This window comes from Cervus elaphus, chromosome 8 (genome assembly GCF_910594005.1).
Source record: "Cervus elaphus chromosome 8, mCerEla1.1, whole genome shotgun sequence".
In the NCBI taxonomy this organism is placed as follows: domain Eukaryota; kingdom Metazoa; phylum Chordata; class Mammalia; order Artiodactyla; family Cervidae; genus Cervus; species Cervus elaphus.
In genome coordinates, this window is record NC_057822.1 from 3,869,603 (window position 1) to 3,893,378 (window position 23,776).

Below are 23,776 nucleotides of genomic sequence, written 5' to 3' on the forward strand. Positions count from 1 at the left end.
GGGACATATCAGTGAGAAACACAGGCCCCAAATCTTTGCCCTCGTGCAGGGGAGACAGATGATAAGCAATAAGCATAATAAACATTTTATATGGAGGATGTTAGTAACACATGCTTTGGGGAAAATAAAACAGCAGGATGAGGGTTTGGAAGTAAAGCTGGGGGAACAAGTTTAAATCCAAGATTAAGAAGAAGGTGTCCTTTGAGCAAAGACTTGAAGGAGGGGGGGGAGCTAGGGGGAAAGCATCCCTAGAAGTGGAAACAGCCTGCGGAAAGCTCTCCCGTGGGAGAAAAGCCATGCGGAGTCACCAGTGGAGAGACCGGAGAGGAAACTGGTGTGGGGCCTGGATCGGGGGTCTTGAGGGGCGTGGAGAGCTGGCAGAGGGGCGAACTCTGGGACCACATGACTGGACCCCTGATTTCTCAGGACCCCTCTGGCTGCTTTACTGGGAATAGACTTCGCTGGGGGACAAGCAGTTCGCAGCAGTGGCAGAGACAAGGAGTCAGGTTGTGAATCTGTTGGCTTGCAGCTTTATTTGGTATCTGTCACCTCCGTTAGTTCGTATCCCACATCGGCCTTGTCCTCCACCATCTGCCCAGCACATAGGTGAGCACTAAAGGTTAGTGTCCCTGGGAGACAGCCCGCATTCATTTGTTCATTTCACTGTACAAATATTTATTGAGTACCTGCTACGTGCTGGGCACTGTGCTGGATACTTTATACATTACTTGGTTTAATCTGCAGGGCAAGTGAGATAGGACCTATTGGCCCTTCCACTCACCTGGGATTTTTTGTTTTTGTTTTTGTTTATTCCCCCCCCTTTTTTTTGGCTGTGCTGCACAGCGTAGGGAACTTCCCCAACCAGGAATAGAACCCACGCCCCCTGTATTGGAAACATGGAGTCTTAACCACAGGACCACCAGGGAAGTTCTCACCTGGTTTTATAAAAGAGGGAATGAACAGCCAGGGATTAAAGTGGCTCCCTCTCTTAGAAACCCTCTTTGCTACCCTCTCTCCACCCACTACTCTCCTCATGGCTCCTCTGAGGTCAAGGGGCCCCTCCCATTCCTTCTGCCAGTCCATTCATTCCCTCAAAGAGGTGTGTGTGTTTTGCACATGAGTTTGGGGTCCCCCAAGGGCATATGGGTTCCAGGGGTGCGTGGGTGGGACTTTCTCCTGGAGGACTCCAGGGGCATCCCTGCGAGAGATGGGGACCAGCGCCAGGAGCGCTGAGCATCATCCCTCCAACCATGCCAGCCTGGGGCTCCAGTGGGCATCACCCAGGAGCGACCTCATGGGGAGGAAGCTGCCAGCGCCCCCCGGACGGTGTGAGAAGCCAGGCTCGGCTTCAGGAACAGAGCAGTGTGAATTGGTCCGTAGAGTGACAGGGGCTGATCTCAGTGGGTCAGTATGTAACTAGGCATTTACCCTCCTCATCATCTTCCTGATCGGCCAGAGCACCTGTCTTTCCCCCAAACTTTTGGGATGCAGGGTCTGGAAAATGGGCTGGTGAGGTGAGAGGGGAGGGAAAGGGGAATGAATGCAGTGTGGCGTGACTGGGCTGGTTGAGGAGCCCTTGGCAAAACTCCACCCTGAGCATGCGTGCTTCGTCGCCCAGTCACATACGACTCTTTGCAACCCCGTGGACTTGCAGCCCGCCAGGCTCCTCTGTCCAGGGGATTCTCCAGGCAAGAATACTGGAGTGGGTTGCCATGTCCTCCTCCAGGGGGTCTTCCTGACCCAGGGACTGAACCCGAGTCTCCTGTGTCTCCTGCATTGCAGGCGGATTCTTTACCCACGGAGCCCCACCCCAGGATGAACGCAAGCTGAAGTCCAAGTTCCCCACACATCTGGGGGCTGGCTCGCCATCAGCCTTCTGGACAGGAGGGAGCCAGGAAGAGGAGGTGGAGGGAAGGAGTGTGGAGAGCAGGGGACGTGACTCTCTCAGCAAAGGAGCCCCAACATCTGGTTCTGCCCCTGGCTTCACCCTGGGCTTTGAGACAGAAAACTCCCGGGAGATGGCAGCTGGGAATCCAGCCCTCTCTCCTGGCTCCTTATCTGCCTCCTGCTGTCAGTCAGCCTGCTGCACATAAGCCGGGGGGCTGAGAGCTGTCTGGGCTGGAGCCACAGAGAGAACATAATTAAAACAATACTCCTGGGCTGGCAGAGAGGGTGGGAGCACCCGAGGATCCTTGCTTGGGAACACAAGGATGTTAAAGCACAGAGTTCCCTTCTCAAAGAAAAGACAGGGTCATCAGCAGTCACAGAACAGCCTTGCAAATAAACGGCAACAGGCTGCCAGCCTGCTGTGGCTTCGCCTGGCGCATCCATCACCCAGAAGAAGACCCCAAAAGGACCTCAAGTTCGTATTCCACACCCTTTGGTCGGCTTCTCTTCCCGCTCCTACCCCCACCTCTCAAAGGCAGGTGATTGCCTGGGAGGGCCTCAGGAACCTCATAGAGAATCGGCACCCTGCCCTGAAATGCGCTGGGAAGTCACTGGTGTTGGAATGATGACAGCCATCTTTTTGTGGGACTTTTTTGGCTGCGCTGGGTCTTCTTTGCTGCACATGGGCTTTCTCCAGATGCAGCGAGGGCGGGGCTCCTCTCTGATGCAGTCTGCAGGCTTTTCGCTGTGGCGGGTTCTCTAGTGGTGGAGCACGGGCTCTTGAGCAGATGGGCATCAGTAGTTGTGGCCCACGGGCTTAGTTGTTCCCCAGCATGTGGGATCTTCCTGGCCCAGAGATCGAACCTGTGTCCCCGGTGTTGGCAGGCAGGTTCTTAACCTCTGGACCACCAGGGGAGTCCCCAACCATGCTTTTACGTGTTCAATCAGCACTTTGGATACCATGCAAAGCAAAGAATAGACCAGGAGCATGCTCTGCAAAGGGGATGAGACTGCCGCTGCTGAGTCAGTCAGTCGTGTCCGACTCTCTGCAGCCCCATGGACTGTAGCCCGCCAAGCTCCTCTGTCCATGGGATTCTCCAGGCAAGGATACTGGAGTGGGTTGCCATTTCCTTCTCCTAAAGGGGATGATAGACATGAATAACGTAATCTCATGGAGACAGGATGAATCGCGACGGACTCCTGGAAGGGGAGAGGCTAGGCTCTGCAAAGCCTGGCACGGGTGGACCGGCTTCCCTGCAAAGGGGGCCCTGGGTTGACAGCTAAGGGCAGTGGGGGTGGCTGGCTTATTTTGGCTCACGGGGCAAGCCTTCCAGGTAGAGTGTGGCAGGGACAAAGGTTTGAGAGCCCACAGGTCTCATCTGAGGGATGCGGTGGAAGCTGGGAGACCCACAGTGAATCCAGCCAGGTCGCGTGTCTGCAGGCCTCAGTTCCTCTCCTGTGAGGTGAAAACAAAGGAAATAATCACGCCTTCTCTTCCGAGCAGTGTTCGAGCGTCATTGTGGGAAGTGGCTGGGGGAAATGGAGAGAAAGATGCTTTGCTTGCCTGTGGAGGCTAAAGGAGGAGAATTGAGCCGGGCGGCAGGGCGGACCTCTCCCCACTTCTTGCCTTGCCATCTCTAGCAGGTCCTGAAGGCCAAGGAACCCACGAGATGCCAGGTCTGCTGAACCAGATCACAGGGGCGGCCCTGCCCCTCACCGCGTCCGACGTCACCTCCTTCGTCAGCGGTTACGCCCTGGGGCTCACCGCCTCCCTCACCTATGGCAACCTGGAAGCCCAGCCCTTCCAGGGTAAGGGGCCCTGCGGGGGATTCCCCAGGACCACGGGCGTGCTGAATCCCCCGTCCTGACACGCATCTGCCAACTGACATCAGACAAGTCACACCACCTTTCTGAGCTTCAGTTTACCCACCTGCAAAGTAGGAATACCATTTCTGCCCAACAGGTCTTAAAGCCGGTGGCAAGTCAGGTCAGGATTTGAAGCCAGGTTTGGGCTCTGCCCCAGCCCACTGTCCCAGCCCTCTCGATGTCCACAAGTCATGCTCACCTGTCAGATAGTCAGTCCTCCATGTCCCCCAGGGAGTCTCACAAGAGAGGCGTCTGGACTCACTGGAAGCCAGGAGCTCCCAGTGCTCAGCGTGGCTCTCATCCCCGTGACCTTGGGGAAGCCGCCGTCCATCTGGACGCCAGGGTTTGAGGGAGAGGCAGATGAGGTAATGCGTGAGGAAGGGCAGCGTGGAGTGGAAAACAGTCTGCGAACGTGAGCCATCAGTGTGCAACAGTCAGGAGGGTGTACCGGCGTTCCCCTGCGAGAGCTGTTTGTAAATTGCACTCTTGTCGTTGCACCTAAGGAAGGGAGTTACAGGAAGCCTGGCCAGGAAACTCATGTATAAAGGCTAGATATGCTTTGCATCCCTTCTCATCCACAGTGGTGCGTGCCTCCTAACTCCCAAACTTCACGTCTTGGGGCACCCACACTCCAACCTGATCTGAGTGTCTGCAATCCTTTGAGTTCCCAAAAGAAACCTACAGGGGAAACTTTCTTCCCCACAGAAATCTTCTGGGCAGAACAAAGATGCTGTCCCTCTGTTTCAGGAAACCTACAGAGGATGGCTTAACGTGAGACTCACAGGGAACCAAGGAGACTATATTACTGAACAGCTTTAAGACAGTCTTTTGGATTTCCATGTGCAGAAAAACCAGTCCCCCCATTTTATAGATGAGGAGACTGAGGCTCAGAGGGATGGGAAACTGGGATTTATGGAAAACTCGCCATGGTCCTGGCACTGTGCTGCCCCCGGGTTAGTGGGCTGATTAAACGAGATAGGACCTCGATTCTCCGAGCGTGTTCCCTCAGCCACTGGCATCACCCAGAGCTGGTTAGGAACGCAGAATCTCGGGCCCTGCCCCAGAACTACCAAATCAGAATCTGCATTTTAACCAGACCCACCCCCCACCCTGCCAGGTGACTCACGTTTTCTTAAAGTCTGAGGAGCACTGCGCTGAGACATAACGTAGGACGCACCCCACGGGGGAGGGGGCTCAGTGAATGGTGGCTGCTTTTCCCATTTCATAACGACCCTGAGTTTGACTCCATTATCCCCATTTTCAGACGGGGCTCTGAGGTTTAGAGATGCTGAATGTCACCGGACTGGGGAAGGGGGCAGGGCTCGGATTAGAACCCTGATCCTCTTCCTCCAAAGACCAGCTCCTGGGCACCGCGGGTGATAAGACACCACGCAGAGGTGTCTTGTTAGACCCGCACAACAACAGGTCACATAAAAATCCAGATTGCCGCTCTCTCTTGAAAAATCAGAAACCCTGGCCACACCAGTGGAACCAGAAGGATGGGGGACTCTAAAACCTGGGATGAAGGTGGAGGCAAATCTCTGGGGAGGAAGTGGTCAGGACATTTCTCAGAGGCCCAGAGTCCACGGAGGCATCCGCAGGAGCGCCCTCTTCTCCCAAAGGCTCTGCAGAGACCAGACCCGGGCCAGGGCCACTGGGGGGGCAAATCTTGGCACCTGCCCCGCGGTGAGTCCAGTTCCTCCCTAATGAGGGTGGATGAGGCTGCCCGTGTTAGAGGTTCAGTCTCTTCATTCTGTTTTCTGCCCCTTGGGGCTGCGAGGGGTGGGGCAGGTGGGCAGAGTACTGGGTGGTCGTGGTGAGCTTGCCAGAGGAAGAGATGGCTGGGACGGGGGAGAAACTGTCCTTTGAGCTACCCCACCACCGAGGCAGAGCCTGCCACCCTACGCATCCTGTCCAGCCCTCGAGCCGGGGGCCCAGCCCGAGTCCCTTCGGGGGCGCTCTCAGTGGCAGTGAACGCTATGGGGCACTCAAACGGAGACCAAGGGCTCTGGTTCCGTCCCCGGGGGTGGGCATGCCGAGCAGCGCTGGGTCGCCCCGTGACGCCGGGCCCCGCTCTGCCAGGACTCTTCGTGTACCCGCTGGATGAGTACACCACGGTGATCGGCTTTGAGGCGGTCATCGCGGACCGTGTCGTGACGGTACAGATCAAGGACAAAGCCAAAATAGAGGGTGGCCACTTTGAGGCTACCGGCATTCGAGCTGCGACTGTCACAGGTAAGAGGGCTGGAGGGGCTGTGGCAGGACCTGGGCGTGGCTGGAGTCTCGGGCAGACCGAAAGGGGAGCAGTGGGATCGGGTAGAGAGAGCACTGTGCTAAGAGTCGGGAATCCTGTGTGACCGTGGCCCAGTAATTAACGTCTCTGAACGTCACCTTACTGTCTGTAAAACAGGTGGTTGTTTCTCCTCTCACTTGGAAAGAGTGGTAAGGGTCAAAGGAGGCAACCAAAAGGGTTTTTAGGACATCTCTAAAAACCAGAAAAGCATATCCTTTAAGCTTAGAGGTTGTGGAGTGAGTCATACCAAGATTTGATTGCCGGTCCTGTGGCTTGCAAGCTTATACAAGAAGTGAAGCCTTGCTTTGTAGAATGTAACTAATAATCCATCAAAATCTCCACAAAGAGCGCGCAGGACGCTCATCACTGTCGCTGGTGCAGAGTCAGCACTCACACAATGGCTATATGGGTTCCTGCTATGGAGGACACTGAGGCTCAGAGAGGGTGAGTGACCGGCCCAAGGTCACAGAGCATGTTAGTGGCAGAGCCAAGAATTGAGTCCAGATATAAGAGACTCTCACCATTGGATCTGTGATGGAAATGAAGTTTGTTCACCTGATCATCGATGTTCAAGAACCTTTGAACACCCATGCTGTGTAAGATGCAAAGTTGCCCCCCAGGAGTTTAGGACTTATCCCAGCCTGGGAGAACAGCTAGGGCATGCCAGGGAGTGACTATGAAAGGAAGTTGAAAGTGGCTGTGCCAAAAACGGTCCAGATAATGTCAGAGGAGGAAAAGAAGGCACCACGTGGGACAAGGGAGATTGGATGGGTGGGTGAGATGGGCTAAGAAATAACGAGGGATGGGCCTTTCAGATGGAAAGAAACAGCACGGATTCTGGGGGAGGTGAGATGCTCCAGTGTAAATCCTGGGGGGACATAGAGTCTGAGGATGGAGCTGTGACCCTCCATCGGGGGCTAGTGGGTCCCAGCCCCCCACTCCCGGCAGGGCACAGTGCAAAGTACTCAGGCCTGGCGTCAGGCCCACGTAGGTTCAGATCCTGGTTCAATAAATTAGTTATTTGTAAAATAACTTGTACTCATTGTGCCCCCACGCTGAGCTTGTTTTCCATCAGCGCACAAGCTCCTCTAACCTAAAACACAGCAAGCTTAGAGGGGGTGAGAGAGGTGCCCATGACCCCTGCCTCCAGGCCTGGCATGTAGGAACCATTCTGCAAACGTTCCATTATCCCAGGAAAGGTGGCTCTGGACGAGGATTTGGAGCGGATCCTCTTTGTGGTCAACCTGGGGACCATCGCCCCGATGGAGAACGTCACCGTGTTCGTCAGCACCTCCTCGGAGCTCCCGACGCTGCCCAGCGGGGCTGTGCGGGTCCTCCTGCCTGCTGTCTGTGCCCCAACCGTGCCCCAGTTCTGCACGGACAGCACCGGCGCCCCCAGCCGGCAAGTCCACAGGTGAGGAGCCCCGGCCAGACAGGCCAGGGCCGTGGGGTTGGGGGGTTGAGGTGGGGGAGATAGAGGTGGGTGGTGATGCTAAGCGCTGTAGCTGCCCCTCCCCTGCTCACTTTTAGAGCGCCTAAGACCCCCCCTGGGACATCCCTGGTGGTCCAGGGCTTATACTCCGAGCTTCCAACGCAGGGGGCATGGGTTCGATCCCTGGTTGGGAAACTACGATTCCATAAGCCATGCAGTGCAGACAAGGGGGAAAAAAAAAATAAGAATCTCCCTGAAATGCCTGATGTTGATACTGATCAGAAGCATTGGAACTGGGATCAGAATATCCAGGCTTTATACTTTAATGCACTCAAGAGGCATTTTCGGAGCACATACTGTGTGCTAGTGGAGAAGGAAATGGCAACCCAACCCACTCCAGTATTCTCGCTTGGAGAGTCCCACGGACAGAGGAGACTGGCGGGCTATAGGCCATGGGGTCGCAAAGCATCAGACACGACTGATGCGACTTAACACACGCTATGTGCTAGACACTGGGGTGGGTGTTAGGAACACAGAAGGGACAAATGCACACGGTTCCTGCCTTTTCAGAACTTGGTGGAAGAGATCGTTGTCCAACCGATAACACAACTAATGTGAACTGTTTGTGAACTTTGCATGCATAATTAATTATGTGGAAGTGCAGTGGAAGAGACGTCTATTGGCTAAGAATACAAGAGAGGGACCAAAACCCTGGGGTCCAGGGGCCAGGTCAGTCTTCTCTGAGGAGTGATGTTTCAGCAGAGGGCTGAGCCAGGAGGCAGACGGATGAGGCACAGAGAGAAACATTCCTATAGGTGGAAACGGCAGGGGCAAAGGCCCCGAGGCAGCAAGGACGGGGCCCCAGAGAGGAAGTGGCCTGAGATGAGGCTGCAGAGATACAGGACACCCTGTGGCCCTGGCCAACTCTGGCTTTCTCCCCAGAGCAATAAGGGCTCATTAACAAGGGTTTTCAGCAGGGTCGGGTAGGTCATTCCAGGAGAGTTTCTCTGTACTCTCCCTGGGGGTGGGGAGGAGGGAAAAGGGGGTCACAGCCTGAGGCACCTGCAGCTGAAATCAGGGATCCTCCTATCTCCCCACCTGTGGACCCAGGGGGACCAGCGTTTCCTCCACAGGGAGGGAGGATGCCAGGTTTAAGAGGCCTGCTGCATACGGGAGGTGTCTTTTGATGCATCTTATCATTTGGTCTCCCCTGTTGGCTCAGCGGTAAAGAATCCGCCTGCCAGTGCAGGAAACGTGGGTTCAATCCCTGGGTCAGGAAGATCCTCTGGAGGAGGAAATGGCAACCCGCTCCAGTATTCTTGCCTGGGAAATCTCATGGACAGAGGAGCCTGGTGGGTTACAGTCCATGGGGTTGCAAAGAGTCAGACATGATTTAGTGACTAAACAACAAACTCCTTAACTCCCCCTCCCCTACTCTCGTCCTGAATCTTGGAGCCAAGTTGAAATCTAGGAAGATGTAAACATTGTACATATCCAGGAGTTTCATACACATACCCTGTCGGGCTCTGGGGACAGCAGAGAGCACATGCCCACTGGGTCACAGAGGACAAGGTCAACAGACCCCAAGACACTGCAGGTTAAAGGGATGATCTATTGCCAGGCTGGCGGGGAGGGGTTACTGCAGCCTCGCATAAGGGGCCAGCCTGGAGGGCACTCCTCAGTCATTCCACAAATAGCAATTAAACACTTACCATGGGACAGGACCAAGCTCACGTGGGCCAGGCACTATTCTGGGTGCTGGGAACACAGCAGTGAACCAGAGAGGCTCGGTCCCTGCCCTAATGGAGCTAGTATTCTAATGGAGGAGGCAGACCATAAAGAAATAAGCCCATAAATACGTCACATGTTAGGTGATGAGTTCTATGGAGATAAACGTTATTGAGGCTGGAGAGGGACAGGATGGGGTGGGTGCTGGTTAGAAGAGACAGGGGTTCGGCACCATCTGAGAGCTGGACCATAAAGAAGGCTGAGCGCTGAGGAATTGATGCTTTTGATCTGTGGTGTTGGAGAAGACTCTTGAGAGTCCCTTGGACTGCAAGGAGATCCAACCAGTCCATCCTAAAGGAGATCAGTCCTGGGTGTTCATTGGAAGGACTGATGCTGAAGCTGAAACTCCAACATTTTGGCCACCTCATGCGAAGAGCTGACTCATTTGAAAAGACCCTGATGCTGAGAAAGATTAAAGGCAGGAGGAGAGGGGAAGACAGAGGATGAGATGGTTGGACAGCATCACTGACTTGATGGACATGCGTTTGAGCAAGCTCCAGGAGTTGGTGATGGACAGGGAAGCCTGGCGTGCTGCAGTCCATGGGATCACAAAGAGTCAGATACGACTGAAAGACTGAACTGAACTGAGGCAACATCTGAGGCCTGATCTGAATGAAGGGAGCAAGCCATGGAAATCATCTGGAGGAAGAACATTCTGAGCAGGGAGTAGAGTGGGCAGGAAGTGCAAAGGCCCTGAGGCAGTGCCAGGCTTGATGTGTTTGAAGAGCAGCAGGAAGGCTCGTATGAACATAGCAAATGGGGGAGGAAGGCTGGAATCAGAGCACGGAGGGCCTCGAAATCTAGAGTGAGGACACTTGTCGGCGCAGCAGAGAAGCTGGTGGCACCAGCCAGTCTCAGGCCAGTGAACACCAGCTCGCGTGTCATCTTTGTAAACGCTGCCATGGTGCATTTGTAAATGCAAAATACTTCGTAAATGCAAGCCTGGTACATCTGAGAGGCAAGACCTAGCAGAGCTGAGGACATTCAGACCTCAGTGAGTCAAGGAACAAGAGGCTTGGGAGGAGTGCCCAGTTGCCCCGAGGCGGCCCTGATAAATTTTTGATTCCTGCCCATTCCAGCAGGAAGGAGCTAACCGAGACACCCTTGGGACTGCAGGGGATGCAAACACCTGCCTGCATCAAATTCCGATGAAAAAGTGGCTTAGACAGAGGACACGAGAAAAAATAAGAGAGATAGACCATACCAAACGTTAGTGAGGATGAGGAGAGAAAGAAACTCTCATTCACTGCTGGGGGAAGTGAACATTGGCCAGCCACGTTGCAAAGCAATCTGGCGACACTTGATGTGTGCCCTTTGACCCAGGGATCCCAGAGAAATCCTTCCAAAGGCCCAAAAAGGGAACACAGATGAGGATCTTCATGGGGGTGGCCTGCGGATGCAGGGGTGTGGAGGCAGGAAGAAAGCAGGACAGTATAACAGAGGCCCTCAGGCCGTACCATTGTTGTTATTGTTGTTTAGTCGCTAAGTCATGTCTGACTTTTTGCAACCCCGTGGACTGTAGCCTGCCAGACTCCTGTGTCCGTGGGATTTCCCGGGCAAGAATACTAGAGCGGGTTGCCATTTCCTCCTCCAGGGCATGTTCCCCACCCAGGGATCGAACCGAGTCTCCTGCATCGGCAGTCAAATTCTTTACCGATGAGCCACCAGGGGAACAAGCTGAACCACAGCAGCAGCAAAGAAGGTTTTCAGACCCTTAAAATGCAGCGTTGGGTGAAAAAAAGGGAAGCAGCTGAATGAGATTCCTAACACAATGCCATCTTTTCAACCAAATGTCAGGATGTCTCTTACGTGCATTTTTAGAACACAAAGCAAAAACCTCAGGGGGCAAGGCCGTGGAGGGGAGGGAAATAGAGCGGGATGAGGGACAGGTGAGGGACAGACAGAGGGCCAGCGACAGCGAGTGGGCAGCAGATGACACTTTGCTGAGCACTCACGGGAGAAAGCTGTGCCGTTATGATCCCTATTCAACGAGAAAACCAGGACTCAGAGGAGCAGTGTCTCAGGCAAGGGTCCCCAGCTCCCAGAGACAGAGCAGGGAGTCCTGATGTGATGCAACGTTATGCAAACCGTCCCCCGGCCGAGTCCGAGAGACTCGGGTGAAGATGTACGCTCTGCCAAGTGCGCATGTGGGAACTGAAGCCAGTGCTCCCATCTTGCTGAGTCTCCTCCCCCCTCCCCTCCTCCCGGCCCCCTTCCCAGCAGAGACAAGCACTGCTTTGGCAGCCGGGCCCTGGACTCCTGGAACAGACTGTGCCTGTCGACACTCCTGGACACCGACGTGTCCAACCCCATGGAATACGAGTTCAACTTCCAGCTGGAGATTCGTGGGCCCTGCCTGCTCGCAGGTGAGAGGTGCTGCCTAGACCCTGATGGGGCTGGAAAGAAGATTCGAGGTCCCGGGGTGGGGAGAGGAAGGGAGCGAGAGAAAGTTGGCCGGCCCAGGCGGACAACAGCCTGTGGCCAACCTACAGCCCAACAGGACTCTTTCCCAAGGACAGATTTTAAGACTGTGCCCACCAATGCCCCCCACCAATGGCTTCCCTGGGGAAATGTCCACAAGGGCCTAGCAATCCGAAGTCTGAGGTTGGAGGTCCAAGGTCCTCTCCGGGAGGCCACAGCCACAGAGATGTTTCTCCGGCCCTCCCCTGGGGTGGGGGTGAGGGGTCCTCCTGCTCAGTGGGGTAACTTTCCAAATCCAGCCACCTAGATCCCACCCCGGAGCTTCTGATGATGACACCGGTGTGGGGTGAGAGGCCCTGGCACCGGAACCATTGCAAAGCTCCCAGTGACTCTAATAGGAGCCAGAGTCGGGCACCGCTGTTCTGACAGTCCCCGTCCGCCTCCCAGTCAAGGCTTCAAAAGAATGTGGTTTCGTCCATGAGTGTTCTCCCAGAGCAAGCGACATCCCAACACGAGAGGCGTTGATGGAGTGCACATCCCAGCACGTGAGGCGTTGAGGAGGGCCGTCTGATGGAGCGGGGAGCTCCTTTTGTCTCTGTCCCCTAAGAGGAAGCCACCCATTTAACCCCCACTGGGTCCCGGAGTCAGGGCAGGAGGGGCTATCCGACCGCGTCTCGATAAACTCCCATTTTGCAGATGGGGAAACTGAGAAGGGCTGTCCACAGTTTTGCACACCAGCAGGTCAGGAGCCCCTGATGGGGCTGGAGTGGCAGTCATCTCCGGCCTGGGTCTCCAGGTCCCCCACCAAGCCCCTCTTTCTCTGGGGACCCCCGAACCTATCCCACCTTTCTGTGTCACTCAGGGGTAGAGAGTCCCACCCACGAGATCCGAGCTGACGCCGCCCCGTCCGCAAGCTCGGCCGAGAGCATCATCGTCACCCTGGCCAACAGGCACACCTTCGACCGGCCCGTGGAGATCCTCATCCACCCCAGCGGTACTGTGTCCCCGGCAGGGCCCCTGGGGCTGCCGGTGGGAGGGAGGAGGCGCTGGTCCCAGGGCACACAGACAGCTGCCACCCCCGCTGCCCTGTGGCCAGGGACAGGGTAGGCTACGTGGCAGAGGAGAGGAGGCCAACAACTTGCTTCCGTGTAAACGTGGCTCTAGTTGGCAGAGTTGAGTGTCTCCTGCCCCATTTCAGCTCCTGAGGCCCCACTGTCTCACCCACCCATTGGTGCACTTTGCTCTCAGGCCAGCTGAACACCTAAGCTTAGTGAGACCCCAACAGTTCTGAACCCCAGAGAGCAACTCTTTTTTCTCTTTAAGAATTCATAGACTGTCAAGATGCAAAAAGATCAGAGCCCAGGATCACTCCCATTTTACAGATGGGTAAAGTCCAGTCACGCACTCTCCTGCCTCCCAGATCAGGAGTCTTTTCATGGCCCCACATGCCTCAAATGGCCACGGATCCCATCCCCCTCTTCCAACTGGGAGCTCTCCCCACAGTGAAGATCCACACCTCCACCAAGGTCCCCCGCATTGCCCTCATGCTCCGACAGTGCTGTCTCGTCTCTGCAGAGCCCCACATGCCACATGTCCTGATGGAGAAAGGGGACATGACCCTGGGGGAGTTCGATCAGCACCTGAAGGGAAGAGCAGATTTCATCAAAGGGATGAAGAAGGACAGCAGTGCAGAGCGAAAGGTGAGGGTGACTGAGCAACGTCAGCGGTGGCAGAACTAGGGTGGCTCTGGGCACTGGTCCTCGCTGGACCAGTGAGAAGCCTGAGCCCAGGGGTGGGGTGGGGGGACTCGCCTGAGGTCACACAGCAAGCTGATGATCCCGCCTCCTGAGAGGTCACCTGCTCCTAGAGCCATCCAGGTGCCTGAAAGTATGAAAGTGAAAGTTGCTCAGTCATGTCCAACCCTGTGCAACCCGTTGGACTATACAGACCATGGGATTCTCTGGGCCAGAATACTGGAGTGGGTAGCCTTTCCCTCTCCAGCGGATCTTCCCAACCCAGGGATCAAACTCAGGTCTTCCGCATGGCAGGTGGATTCTTTACCAGCTGAGCCACCAGGAAGGCCCAAGAATACTGGAGTGGGTAGCCCATCCTTTCTCCAGCGGATCTTCCCAACCCAGGAATTGAACCGGGGTCTCCTGCACTGCAGGTGGATTCTTTACCAACTGAGCTCTCAGGGAAGCCCATCAAGTTTCCTAAGCTAGGAAAGTTCTAGGCTGTTGGCAAAAATGACCTTGGTCTTCTTCAGGATAGTCTGCCCCTAAAAGGCACCAAGGGCCCTCCGGCTAGGTGCCCTCCCAGCTCCATCTCTACTCCTGGGTCTCTTGATTTGCCTTCCTCTGGGATCATTGCTTGCTATTAGGTAAAGAATAAAGGCAGAGCTGGGGAAGCCAGGGAAACCCTCTCCCTCTGCCCACCCCTACCCCATGAAGTTAATGGATAAGGGGGTCCTCAGCAGGGGCTGGGAGTGGGGAAGGGGGTAAGAGCATGCTGAGCCTCAGCCACAAGCCACCCCCGCAGTCTCCCTCCTGCTGAGGTCACTGCACAGCGCCCTGGGTCCTGAGTGCCAAGGTAGGCTCAAGAATCAGGGCACACTGCTTTTTGTCATCTCCCTTTTTAGATGAGAAAACTGCGGCTTAGCACCCACAATAACGGGTGAGCTGGGAAAAGGGAGTTTGGCTTTCGTGACACTGAGGCAAAGGACTTTGCCCCGCTCATGTGGGGCGGTTGCACTGAATTTAAGGGCCCCTCTGGCCCCTGCTGGTCTGACGGGCAGAGGACGGTGGAGAGGAACAGACAGGAATGCAGAGAAAACCTACAGCTGATATCCTTCCCTTTGGTAGAGCTCCCACCCGAAGGCCCCTGCTTGGCGGGAGGTGGGGGAGACGGTGAAGGGAAGGTATAGAAGGCTCAGGGCCCACCCGTACCTTGGAGACCCTGCTGGAAACATCTGCCCTCCCAGAGGTGCCCCCAGGTGAGTCAGTTGGGAGAAGAGGCTGGAGCCGGGTTCTCAAGAGTAGGGGTGGCCATGCCGGGGTGCCACTGGGCTCCGAGAACCGCAGCGTGCAGGCAGAGGGGGTCGGCAGTGAGCCTGCCTGCCTGCCTGCCTGCCAAGCCTCAAATCAATTAGCTCTGGGACCGCCGGAGCAAATGAGAATTAATTTGCCACCTTGGGTTGGTTATGCAAATACCCTGTATTCTCATGAGCTTCAGGGATGACAGCCATCAACCCGCAGCTGCTAAGAAGTGATGAGTTTATTGTAATTGGATAATGGCAGCTCAAGGAGACAGCAGAGAATCCTGAGCCCGAGGCTCCCACCCCGACCCCCCAAGAGGCAAAAATCAGGCTCCTGTCACTGACGTGGCCGTTGCTGCCTCAGGCTCTGTCATCTAGAGAGCCCTGTCGCGGGCAGTAGCTTTTGGCAAAGGACCTCCCTGTGGGAGGGAGGACCTGATCCCTCACCAGGGAGGCAGGGGAGCACCCAGAGGCATCAATCAGGAAGAGCTGGGTGGGCTGAGCTGTCAAAAACTGTGATTTAACAAAGTGGGGGCAAATGACACAGAGGGAGACACAGATGGAAATGCAGAGAGAAGCAGAGACAAAAGAGAGAGAGACAGACAAAAAAAAAAAAATGATGTACACAGGTCAGTAGCAGACAGAAAAGCCCACAGAGATTCATCTTCTCATTTATTCATTCAACAAACAGTAAGTGCCCAGCAAGCATCAGGCTCTGTTCTAGGCACGGGGAAGACTGAAAATGTCACATCCTTTCCTCCTGGTGCTTACGTTCTAGCACAGGGAAACAGACAAGAAGCAAGCATATGAGCAAGATCAGTCGAGCAAGGGCTAGGGACTGTGAAAGACCTAAAACAGGATGATAGGATAATGAGTGATGAGTCCTGGGAGCTGTTTTGCCAAGTGTTTAGAGGAAGCTTATCTCAGGATGAGACCTGGTGGATTATGAAACCCTGGAAGAATGTGCAAAGAACTGGAGGCAGAATAATGGTGATGTGCTTGGAAGACAGAAATGTGCCGCCTGTGGCCTGAAGTGTGGGGCAAACACGAGGTGGACAGGTAGGCAGGGGTCAACCCATAAGGGGCTTCATGAGCCCTGGCATGGGTATGAGAGGACACTGTCGCTTAAGCAAGAGAATAACAAGAATGATCACACCGCCTGCTCTGTATAAAATAGACCACAGGGAGAGAAAAGGAGAGGAAAGAGGCCAGGAAGGGGCTATTGCACAGGTCCAGGCAAAGGTCCTGAAAAAAGAAAGTGAAGTGAAAGTATTAGTCACTCAGTCGTGTCTGACTCTATGCAGCCTCATGGACTGTAGTCTGCCGGGCTCCTCTGTCCATGGGATTTCCCAGGCAAGAGTACTGGAGTGGGTTACCATTCCCTTCTCCAGGGGATCTTCCCGACCCAGGAATCAGACCCAAGTCTCCTGGATTGCAGGTGGATTCTTTACCATCTGAACCACCAGGAAAACCCAACTTGGGTGTTTACAGTGGGGACAGAGAAGAGGACACGTTCAGAAGGTATTTGAGCTACAGAGCTGGCGGTCCTCTCCTGAGGGAGTAGATACTGATAGGATGCAGAAGAGGGAGGAGTCAAGGATGACTGCTGGGTCTTTGCTTTAAACACCTGGGTGGATGGTGATGTCACCTGTTGAACTGAGGAAGGGACCCAGACAGACTGAGAAATAGACAGAGAGAGACATGTACACATAGCGACAGTCAGAGACAGACACATAGAAAGATGGGGTGGTGAGACAGGGTGGTAGAGAGGATGGAGGAAAAGAGATTTGGTGCAGAGACGACTGCAAGAGTCAAAGACAGTTCAGTAGCAGCAGGACAAGGCCAGTTAAGAGAATCCATGAAAAGATACAGAATTGTGGTGGTGTCCTTCTTTTAATGTTTCCTGAGCCCATCTTTATACAGAGCTCTATGTGGAGCCCTGGAGATGCAAGAGACTCAGGCAGGGTCTGCCTGCAAGTAGCCCCCAAACTAGAGGGGAGACAGAGAGATGAGCAAAAAAACTCGCAGTGTGAGAAATGCCTGGGTCCCCACGGCAAGTAGCAAAGAGTGGCGATGGTTGCTGTTTGGCAACAGTTGCTCTGCTCGGCGGCGCCCTACAGGTGCTGCATTTAGTCCATACAGCCCGGTGAGGTATGTACTCTTGTCCTCGTTCCATGGACAAGGAAACTAGGTAATTAGGTCCATGTAAGATGGGGGCAGGATTTCCAAAGAGGTAAAGCTTGACACGTGAGTAGGAAGTTTATCAGTGGGAGAGAATCGGTAAACCAGAGAAGCCAAGTTCACAGCCAAGGTGAGCCCGAGAGTGGCTCATCCCTGCATGTGGAAGGGAAAGAAACCACTACTCAGCTGAGGGCCTGCACGCCTGTCAGGGCTTCCCATCTGCAGGCCAGCCCAGTTCATCCTCAGAACCACCCTGAGAAATGGGCCTTATTTGTCCCATTTTCCAAAGAAGCAACAGACCTTGAGGAGGGACTGACCCAACATCACTCGGCTGGACAGTGATAGCTGAGATTCAAACCCAGGTCTTCTGCCTCCAAAGTCCCTGTTGCTATTGCAACCTGTGAACATCTAACAGAGGAGCCAGGAACCTGGAAGTCTTACACGCAGAGGATGAGTGGGAGTCTGATCAAACTTGGAGAGTGTTGGGGGCCACGAGGGTGAGCCCCCAGCAGTAGCTCTGGGCCCCTTGAATGCTCAAGTGAGAGTTTTCCTTTCTCCTCCAGACAGAAATCATCCGGAAACGCCTCCACAAGGACATCCCCCACCATTCCGTCATCATGCTCAACTTCTGCCCCGACCTCCAATCAGTCCAGCCGAACCTGAGGAAGACCCGTGGGGAGTTTATCTTCCTCATCGACAGGAGTGGCAGTATGAATGGGACCAACATCCAACGCGTCAAGGTACACTTACGAGGACCCCACCCCCAGGATCTAGGGTTCCAGGGTAACCAGCTTCTCAGCACTTTCTCCTTCCACACCCGAGCTGCTTCCTTAGGTGACTATCTCTGGCTAAGAGACATGATGAGCAATTTTTTTTGTATCAGTTTAGACAGAGATCTGAGCCACTTCCTTAAGTGACCATCTCTGGCTAAGAGACATGATGAGCAATTTTTTTTTTTGTTGTTATCAGTTTAGACAGAGATCTCTCTGCTCGGTGATATGAGCAGATGTTAACTGTTGTCCATTTTCAGGGGATGAAGTCATCAGTAGCTTCCCTTGGAATTCTCCACAGCTCTGTTGTATGCCTGCGCTGGCTAAAACGCCTCACTAAGGACTCAGTGGAGAGGGAAACAGAGAAAAGAGGAAGGAAATTAGCATTTGCTGAGGACCTGCCATGAGTCAGACTCTGTGCAGCCACTTAATGCACAGTTTGGTGTTTAATCCAGATAGTCATCCTGTGAGGTTGGTCCGGTTGTCACTATTTTCCAAATGGGAAAACCCATCCTGAGAGTTTCAGTAATGTACCCAAGGTTATGGTCTAAAATTAAACCCCTATCTGTCTGTCTGTTTCTACCACATGACATCAGAGACTCATTAGATATGGCCCCTGCCATCAAGGAATGTGTCGAATCCAGTGAAATGATTTGGTTCATCTTTTCTTTTTTTCAAATGCCTAATATGTGCAAAGCTCGATGCTTGGACATCCAGAAAGAGTGAAAGTGTTAATTGCTCAGTCATGTCCAGCTCTTTGCGACCTCATGAGCTGTAGCCCATCAGGCTCCTCTGTCCATGGAATTGTTCAGGCAAGAATACCAGAGTGGGTAGCCATTCCCTTCTCCAGGGAATCTTCCTGACCCAGGGATCGAACCCAGGTCTCCTGCATTGCAGGCAGATTCTTTACTGTCTGGAAAGAGGGCAGGCTATAAATATAGTTCTGCCCTCAAGGAGCTCACAGAGGGGAATTCCCTGGTGGTCCAGTGGTTGGGACTCGGTGCCTTCACCGCTGAGAGTATGGGTTTCAACCCCCGGTTGGAGAACAAAGATCCTACACACCATGTGGCGTGGCCAAACAAAACAAAAAACCAAGAAGCTCAGAGTCACGTGAGGCTTGTAGCCCTGGTAACCGAGCACTCCTGAGAGTGTGGTCTTGATGCTTTGGAGAGTTCTGAAGGAGTGCAGGTGAAAGAAGAATAGAACCCTCCCTCTACACATCCAGAAGCAGTCCGTCTCCTTCAGGAGATCATTCACCTCAATTATGGCATTATCCAACTCTTCCTTGTATTTTCAGTTGTGCAGCTGTCTGCCTCCTTCTCTGGAATTATTCTCTTATTGAGGGGAAAGAGCAGATCTTCCTCATCTCTCTCTCCCCTTGGGGTCTAGCTCTGTGTTCGTGCATGAAGAGCCCTTGGTTGCTGTTTATTGAACTGGGTAAAGGATTACAGTTCAAGAGAGCAAGGGGTGAGGGGCCAAGGAGAGGGCTCCGCTGTTGCCTGAAATTTTATCCCTCTCCCAGTTGTCCTTGGAGCAAGCTCTTGTTTCCAGGGCAATAGGATCAGCAGGGAGGGGTGGGGTTAAGTGGGACCCATGATGTCAACTGTGTCCTCAGCCTTGCTATGACTGGGTTTGCTCTTGAAGTATGACAGAGCAGACATATATCAGATCCAAGTCCCTGTCTGAGGCCTCTTGACACTCGGGTGCAGGACTGGTTGTCACCTTTTCCCGGGTCCTGCCCACCATCAAAGGCAAGCAGCAAGATGGGGAGCTGTCCACAGGGCTAGAGTGCTGAAACACGCTGCAGGCCTGTGTGGCCCTGTGTATTCCATTCCACAGCTGTACCAATTTGTAAGACATCTCTTCAGTTACTCTAGAGTATCATGGGATCATATACCTAAAACATCTCTTAGAGAGCATTTAATCCCCTTTCCCCGCCATTTTCCAAGTAAAGAGACTGAGGTCACAGAAGGCTAAGTGTTCTTCCCAACATCACAGAGCTGGTGCATGAACCTGAGCTTTCTGTATCTTGATTCAGTGCTCATTTTCCTTACATTGCTGGCAGGGAATTATACAGACTCTTCCACTAAGAAAAGCTCTCTTCTCTGATTGTTATTCTTGCTGCATAGCTCTGTGGGAAAAGCAGTGCTTGGGTTGCAGGGTCAGTTCTGCCACAGACTTACTATGTTACTTTGGACAAGTTGATTCTCAACTCTGGGCGTCATTTATTCTTTCTGTAAGATGAGAAGGGAGGATTCATTCAGGGAGGCAAGCATATGTCACACATCATTCCATTCCCCTCTCCCAAGCCCAGACAGACATCAATAATTGACCATTATATCTAATGGTTTATGATGTCCATCTTCTTTGTGAATTGTACCTTTTATCATTAAAAAAATATTCATCTCTGTTTCATTTTAAAATAAAAATATAATTGACCATGCCATTTTTTTCAGTGCTGAGCCTGGTCTCAATCTGTATATCCTTCTCAGCTTGGTGTCCCAGGCAGTTACTACCAGTTCAATGGAGTTTGTTGATGAGTGGAAATCCAGTTCCTGAATTAAAGACCTATTGTCAGAATTCCCTGACAATAGCTTTCTCTAGTTCTGATTCGTGTCTCAGTCCCTTTCCCCTTGGAGTCGCTCATGCTTTCTTTTCCAGTTCAGCTCAGGGAGCTCAAGGTCATCCTTTCACAAATGGCTTTGTGTTGGCACAACCCGTTCTGCTAAATGTGCCCCTTTTAGAAAAAGTCACAGAAATTACTCAAGCCACAGGTCCCTTTCCCCATTGACAATGAGGCCTTTGAGGGGTTGCTTAAGTCATTAGGTGGCCCATCAGGTTGAAGTTTTAGGAAAAGCTAGGCTTTGGGATATAAGAGAGAATAGAAATCTAAACATTCACGCCAAAGGGCAAAGTTCAGCCAATTTAATTTCCTGCAACTGGTCTCCTTCAACTACCAATTGCTGCCAAAAACATGGCTTTAAAAATTGTGATAGGTGTGAGCAGAGACAATCTGTATGGATCAGCAGAGTCTTCTGCTAGCAGCAATACACATTAGCAGCTAATGAAAAAATAAACAGAGATTGACTTCTTTTGCAGAAAAACAAAATGTATTGACACAGTAATAAAAGGAGATGGACAGAACATTGATGTTAATATTTACAAAGCGGGGTGGGTGAGGGGCTGAAGGGCTGTGGAGCCAGAAAGACCATATGGCTTGAAAGTTGCCAGGATCTACTTGCAACTGTTTCCTTCTAGATTTTGGAGTGTAACAGTTTGTTTCTGTGAAGCTATGCCGAGATCCCTGGGATGCCATCAATAAACTCTATGAGGGTGGGGAAAAGCCCCTCATTCCCGAGTTCTGTGCCAAGGCAGAGCCAACGTGACTAAAGATCTCGGCGCTGTGCTTTGAGAGACTCAGCCCTGTTCTTAGGTTTTATGATCCAGTGCAATTCCTCAGTTTCCTTATCTGTAAAATAGCGGTATTTTTATTAATATGTATTTCATACGGTAGGTAATAATAACCATTTACTGAGTGTTTTACTGTGTGCCATGCTGAAATTCAGAAAAATGATATAGCTAACCCAAGGTCAAGTTAGTAAAAGTGAGATTGAAACCCAGATATGTTTAACTTCAAAGTGTGTCTTCTTAACCACTCTGCTATAATGTATATTATAGAGACGAAAAGAGATAAAGTGCTTAGCACGTAGCGACTGCTTGACATTGATCATTGCATTGTGTCATCAACATCAATGCCATCGTTTTCCCACTTGTCATCTCCACCTTCTCTCTGCGTCATTATTTTTTTTAGAAAATACCTTGATGAAGGTCTCCTGGTGTTGCCTAGTCAGATCGGTTCAGACCCTTTAATGTTCACAGGCTTGGAGTCAGAGTGACACATTTGAGTCCTGGCTCCACTAATTTACAATCTGGATGCTCACAAACAAGTCACTCCACCTCTCTGTGCCTCAGTTTTCTCTTAAATAAAATGAGAATAATATTGTGCCTGCCTCAAAGAGTTATCATGAAGGTTATGTGAGATAATGCATGTAAAGTACATTCTGGGCTTTGAGCAGATATGAGCTAAAGAGACTCTTCCTAGGAAATGTATCCTAGTTCATGACAGTGGGGGGGGTTTCTGATACAAAAGGCCCTGGATGAGAGCCACACGGAGGCCTGCTCCACCGCCAGCGAGACCGGGCCATGTGTCTCTCTTAGATGTCAATTTTATTTTGGCAGAAGGGAATGCATACTTCCGGCTCTCCTTACTGCTCAGGGTCAGTAGGAGGTGAAACGGAACTGGCAAACTAATAGAATGACTTTGAGAAATCAGACTTGCTACACGGATGAGGAGTTTTATGATGATGGCTTTGGCCCAGCCTCTGGTCAGCATCAGTGAATTTCTTGCTCTGGGGGAGGAAGCGATGTCGGGTGCAGGCAGAGGGCGAAAGGTTTCCTTGGAGGCTGCCTCTGTGCTGTGTGATGACCAAGGGAAGAACTCCTTCTGGAATCCTAAAAGTTCCTCCCTTCCCTATTAGGATGCCATGCTGGTGGCTCTTAAGAGCCTCATGCCAACCTGCCTCTTCAATGTCATTGGGTTTGGATCCACGTTTAAAACCCTCTTCCCTTCCAGTCAGACCTACAATGAGGTAAGGAGGGGGCATGGTTGGGACCAAGAGGGGTTGGGTGGTGAGGAGCAGAGTCAAGGGAGGGAAAGGAAAGAGGAGGTAACCTCAAGGCCTGCCCTCATAGGACCCTAACCCTAATCCTGTGTAGAACCTAGCTGGTGATGCCAGGAGCAGACAACCACAGAGGAGGCTCTCCCCTTGCAGGCCATCTGCTGACCTCCCCTCTCCCTAAGATAAGGAACACGTGGGGTGAAGGATGGGTGTGCTTAGGGAGGGAGCACAGGGAAGACGGAGGGAGAGGGTACCTTAGGCCTCCCACCCACTGAAGCCTCCCTCTCGTTAGAACGATGGACTCAGGCAAGGTTGAGGGAAGGCGTGAAGAGCAAGGGGCAGAGGAGAGACTAGGTGGGCAAGGGGGCTGGGAATGGCGCTCCACACAGCTCCACACAGCCAGCACTCACGGTGTGTTAACTTACCGCTGACCTTTCTTTGTTCCTCTTTAAACATGTAAACATCCCTGGAAAAGGTAGCACATCAGATCCTGATTGCTCAGCACAGAGGAGGTTTCCTTTTCTGATGAATGAGGCAGGAGGTGTGGTGGAAAGACCACCTGTCTAGAAGTCTTTCCAAACCACAAGGTACAGTTTGGAACAAAAAGACCTCGGCCCCAGCAGGATGTTCAGAATGGGAGCATCCTAAGGGATTCCCTCCTGACCTGGTGGTTAGGATTCTGCATTTTCAGTGCTGCGGCCCAGGCCCCATCCCTGGTTGAACACAGGGAAGAAGGAACGGAAGGATGGAGGGATGGATGAAAGAAGGGGAAAGGAGGGAAGAAATGAAGGGAGGGAGGGAGAGAGAAAGAGGGGGAGAAGGTGTAGGAAAGGAGAAAAGAGGGACATAGGAACTCCTTTTCAACTAAAAATAACTTCTTTATGGGTTTCTTCAGTACAGAAATAACATATGTTGATTGTCCCACGATTTTTAAATCTAGATAGTCAAAAAGAAAAATTTGAAAATCTCCCATCATTAGTCAGAAAAAAGAGGAAAAAAAAACACTATTAAGAGCTTAGTATAAATCCCTTCTTGTTCTAAGCACTTGCACACATTTTCAATAGAGATAGGATTAAACCTCCCTTACTGTCTGTGTAACCTATTTTTCTAACAGAACAACATATCCTGAGCATGTGTCCATGCCAGTAAGTATTAATCTGCAACATAATTTCAATCGTTGCCTAGCATCCCACTACACAGATAGACTGTGACTTATTTAACTAAACCCCTACAGTTGAGCATTTAAGTTGTTCCCATTTTTTTTCTATCTAATTATCTTTGCAGCAAAGGCTTTGCATCCATCCTTAATGATTCCCTTGGAATAAATTTCTAGTCTTGCTGGTTCAAAGGGTACATATACATTTGAGGACTTTTGATATATTCCATCGTTCCAAGTGTGCGTGTTGGAAGAGCTTCTTCCTGAGT

At 52.4% G+C, this 23,776-nt stretch overlaps 1 protein-coding gene across 1 annotated transcript in view; it reads left to right on the top strand.

Annotated features, from left to right (window-relative positions):
* VWA5B1 (von Willebrand factor A domain containing 5B1) overlaps positions 1-23,776 on the top strand; it is a 68,305-nt gene that overhangs the window by 15,732 nt on the left and 28,797 nt on the right. Inside the window, exons 2-9 of the mRNA XM_043909045.1 lie at positions 3,532-3,696; positions 5,836-5,988; positions 7,241-7,460; positions 11,487-11,632; positions 12,550-12,681; positions 13,263-13,387; positions 17,466-17,642; positions 22,211-22,321. Coding sequence (XP_043764980.1) covers positions 3,558-3,696; positions 5,836-5,988; positions 7,241-7,460; positions 11,487-11,632; positions 12,550-12,681; positions 13,263-13,387; positions 17,466-17,642; positions 22,211-22,321 — 1,203 coding nt within the window. The 5' untranslated portion in view covers positions 3,532-3,557. The remainder of the gene's footprint in view (positions 1-3,531; positions 3,697-5,835; positions 5,989-7,240; positions 7,461-11,486; positions 11,633-12,549; positions 12,682-13,262; positions 13,388-17,465; positions 17,643-22,210; positions 22,322-23,776) is intronic.